Source organism: Ciona intestinalis, unplaced genomic scaffold (genome assembly GCF_000224145.3).
Source record: "Ciona intestinalis unplaced genomic scaffold, KH HT000388.1, whole genome shotgun sequence".
Taxonomy (NCBI): domain Eukaryota; kingdom Metazoa; phylum Chordata; class Ascidiacea; order Phlebobranchia; family Cionidae; genus Ciona; species Ciona intestinalis.
In genome coordinates this window covers 1-4,210 of record NW_004190709.1, presented here as the reverse complement: position 1 = coordinate 4,210, position 4,210 = coordinate 1, and the positions used below count along the sequence as shown (strand labels likewise).

At 36.8% G+C, this 4,210-nt stretch overlaps 1 protein-coding gene across 3 annotated transcripts; it reads right to left on the bottom strand.

Moving 5' to 3' along the window:
- Window positions 1–1,490: 1,490 nt before the first annotated feature.
- Window positions 1,491–4,201, bottom strand: LOC108950610. Of its 3 annotated transcripts, none has more exons than XM_018816610.2 (6): window positions 3,651–4,201; window positions 3,267–3,588; window positions 3,078–3,207; window positions 2,945–3,019; window positions 2,724–2,890; window positions 1,491–2,662 (listed from the first exon to the last, which is right to left on the bottom strand). In XM_018816610.2, the coding sequence occupies exons 2-6, from the start codon at window positions 3,283–3,285 to the stop codon at window positions 2,253–2,255; spliced, it is 801 nt and encodes a 266-aa protein (XP_018672155.1). In that variant the 5' UTR covers window positions 3,286–3,588; window positions 3,651–4,201; the 3' UTR covers window positions 1,491–2,252. The 3 variants fall into 3 exon arrangements, with proteins under 3 accessions (XP_018672155.1, XP_026695354.1, XP_026695353.1); XM_026839553.1 differs by having other exon boundaries at window positions 3,078–3,588; window positions 3,651–3,743; window positions 3,800–4,201; XM_026839552.1 differs by having other exon boundaries at window positions 3,078–3,588; window positions 3,651–3,902; window positions 3,990–4,201.
- Window positions 4,202–4,210: the final 9 nt, after the last annotated feature.

Here is a 4,210-nt window from a genome sequence, read left to right as displayed (position 1 = left end):
GCTCAAACCTAGTGGTCACATACGTGGCAGCTCGTAAGCGGGCATGAAGTGCATGCAACAAGCCACCCGTGTTATAAAGACTACTTTTCCCGGCATGCAAGGATAAAGTAAGTTGTGTTCATTTATTCATACTCTCTTATCGACTTAAAGGTTTAATAAAATCATTCAGGTAGGTCTACAAGGTTTAACTTTATAATATTGTCGTAGGATAAATGGATATTATTTACCGCCAATGAGCATATGCTTTATTTTACAAAACAACGAAGTCTCTAAGGACTTTGTTGGGCTCTTTAATGTCCGCTAGATGTCGCACACACTTACACAGTACCCGACTAAAACACTGTCCGCTAGATGTCGCACACACTTACACGGTAGCCGACTAAAACACCGTCCGCTAGAAGTCGCACACACTTACACGGTAGCCGACTAATAAACCGTCCTCTAGATGTCGCACACACTTACACGGTACCGACTAAACACCGTCCGCTAGATGTCGCACACACTTGCACGGTAGCCGACTAAAACACCGTCCGCTAGATGTCGCACAAACTTGCACGGTACCCGACTAAAACACCGTCCGCTAGATGTCGCACACACCTACAGCACGGTAGCCGACTAAAAAACCGTCCTCTAGATGTCGCACACACTTGCGCAAGGATGACACGCAAAATCGTGAAGTGTTTCATATTTAAAAGAACAGTGTTTGATTTTATCTTTTAATAAAATGCATCACCACACGTGGGCAATTTTAAATTCCGGGACAAACTGGTTAACCGGACGGGACGCCGGAACGTATGGCAAGCCTATATGGTGTTGTAGTTTGGTTGTAAAGAGAAATATTTTTCCATGCCTGTGTTAGCAAACGTGCGTAGCCGCGACTATATCGCGCCGAACCATTCCTAACCTAACTGCACATTGGTCAGTCGCACAATAGAAAGAATGTTAACGAAATTCATTTGTGACACGCACGCCGGCATGCACAATGAAATTATGAGCCACCTAGTTAAATCTGCAAGGACTCGAGGAATATGAAATAATACACTAAAGTACCACTAAATGGCGCTACTTCATACAAGAACAAATTAAGTCGGATCATATCAGTATAGATAACTGACTGTTCGAGGGACCTTGGCAGTTCTCCGACGTCACTAGCTTGTTCTGAGTTTCCTACGGGCCACAGGAAATACTTTCTACGCGTAAATAATGAGGCGGAATCAAATCCTTGGTTGCAATAATAGTTGCATATAGCAAAAACATACGTGATCACACACGAGTTCTGATAAAATCTTCAGCAGCACACTTATTTTATTTAAACCAGAGTCAAAAGTATTTATCTCCGGGAATCTTTCCTTTGACATTGGCACGATACGTCGGCGAATGTTATCTTGTCACTTAAAATAACAATCGTAAACTAGAGGTTACGACTATTTCGGAACGCAAACCGGTTCGAATAATACTTGCGTCCGAAAGCTATTTCTTCGTTTAGTTTAGAATGAGTGAAAGGGAAAAGCGTCACGACTTATAGCGGGAATGGGAGACACGGTAAATTAGGGCCGTCTGAGAAAGTTAATGGGTTCGTGGGAATCGTAGCGGGACATATCCGCGCTATGACGCCGACTCTGGGAAATGGGACAACAGGACGGAAGACGTTAATGAAATGAATAATGGACGACGTAAATAACTGCCGGACTTACAACAAGTTATGTTTTGCCCTACGCTTTTTAATGTTAAAACGACAAATTCTCGACAACGATCAAATAGAAGAAGCGGTGAACGTTCCGCAAAGGCGATAACTGAAAGAATAGCACGTTTGCTATAAAGAACGAAACCGTGTTTATATTATACATGTGAAACACTGCGCACCCCGTGCGGAAGTATTATTTTTTTACGCAACCGCCAGATGACGCACTAATAAATAAAACCACCATTCACTAGACCCCGATTATTTTTAAACATAACTTTCGATTGCCATGTACAATTATACAGAACTTCGATTGTCATTTCGTCAATACTTTCACCAGGGTATAATTTATTAAAAAAATATAAATTATAACATAAAATTTATTGCCACGTTTACTTAGTCATCATCACTGCCACTGTCATCGCTGGACTCGTGTAGTCTTTCTAATAAATTTTCTTTGTCCAATTGGTTTTCTTGCATTTCTTCTTCTAGTTCATCTTCACAAATATCTTCAAAATTTAAGTCATCCAACACTGGAGTTGTAATTAACCGCCCAGTGATTGGTTCAAAGCTATGGTAGAGTTTTTTTCAGATCAAGTTCCATTCGCCACTGTTGACATCTTAAATATGGCACTAAATGTTTATAATTTGGGATTTTCTGTTTTTCCTCAAGTATTGTTACCAGACTTTGATAGTATGCAAGGCAGCTTGACATATCCCTCTTTACCATATCAATTTCTTCATTTGCTCGCTGAACCATCAGATAGGATTGTACCATTTTGTGATTGGAGGTCATTTGGGGTGGTTGGCATGAAGACCAAATATCAGACGTTTGTTTAAATACTTGTTCAGAAGATAAAGAATCTGGGCTTTTTAATGACGGAATACTTTTCATTTCGTTATACTGTGCAATAATCTTCTTCATCAAGTTAACCACTCGCTTTATATTTTTTAGGACCCGATTTGAAACAGCTTGTCCAGCTAAAGTAATTTAATATTTGTTTAAATTGTACTTTCATTAAAGGAAAAATATTGTACTTACATGGATACTTTTTAACTAGACTGCACAAAAATAGTCGCTCAGTGTTTTGGGCATTTAGTTTAAAAATAAAGTTGCAGCGCTTTTTCTCTGTAGCAGATATTAGAACATCAGTTTCCTCAAATGGTATATCCGATTTTTGTTTTAGTATGGCAATTTGTCGTTCCAACCTGAATGATGATAAAATGACATCTCAAAGGTTTACAATGTAGAATATCTATTACCTTGTAATTTTCGCTGCAATTTTTAACATTTCATTTTCTTTTGAAGACTCTTTTTCAAGGAAACTTAGTTGTTTTCTGTTAATCAAGCAACATAATTTATATTTTAAAAATATTAACATTAAACAAAGATTACTTTAATTCCTTAAGTTCATTCATTTTGAAAACACAGTCCTCAAAATTTGTTAACATATTTGATGTAACCGGATTGGCCCGAAATTCTTCTCTATCCACAATATCTTGTATATCACATTGGCTTATATTACCTTTATAAGAACAAAGCATTAAACAGTGAAGGAATAATACCAATTAACGTATTTAAAACCTGGATGCGATGAAATCATGTTGTCCAATTCTAACTTTGAATAGGAATAAACAGCCTGAGCCTTTTTTTAGTTTTTGGGTTAAAGTAGTACCTGTAAAGAAAACTGTAATACTACATACGACACCGTGAGGTATAATAATAAAGCTTTTAAATTAAGCTTCAATCCATAATGTATTAAAGCATCCGTAAGCATGTCAGTTCTGTGTTCAGGTTTCATTTCCTTTGTTATGTTTTTACATTTTCTTAAGTATGACCAAAGTCGTTCCACCGTTTCCCCCTCCGTTAAACCAAATCCATTTTTACGCCTTGGACTGTAAGATGCCTATTAAGTAATGTTATAATAAATATTATGTTCATATTAATTTTCCATTTGTTGTGAAATACCTGACAAACCATGTTATGTCCATAACCATGGAATACCGGAACAGCAAAATCAATATGACTCAACAATCTAGTTGCATCTGTATTTACTCTTCCCTGAGAATAAAATATATGTTACTGTCATTCCAACAAAACAAACCAAAAACTCTTACTAAATGGGCATTTAGACGACAAGCTATATCATAAAATACTTTAATACTTGGTTGTTCCATCTGCTTCACAATATTTAGAAGCAAATATACAGCGTAACCAATTCTGAAAAAAATAAAGCATTTTAATCTTACTGTTTAATTACTGTAAATTTTCAATTCAAATTGATGTGAGAAGCATACTAAAACTTACCGCTCTCCATGTCGCATATCCAAAAACATTTTTGGGAACTCAAGTCGGCAACATGCCCCAAATACACCTTTTATGTGAAGTTTACGATCTTTACTTTGGGATCGAATTTTGTTTCCCGCTTTAATATCACTACATGGCTGTGAAAAATTAAAATGTAAGAAAATTGAAATTTAAAATCAACAAAAAGTACTATTTTGAGCTTTGGAACTGTATCTGTGTAG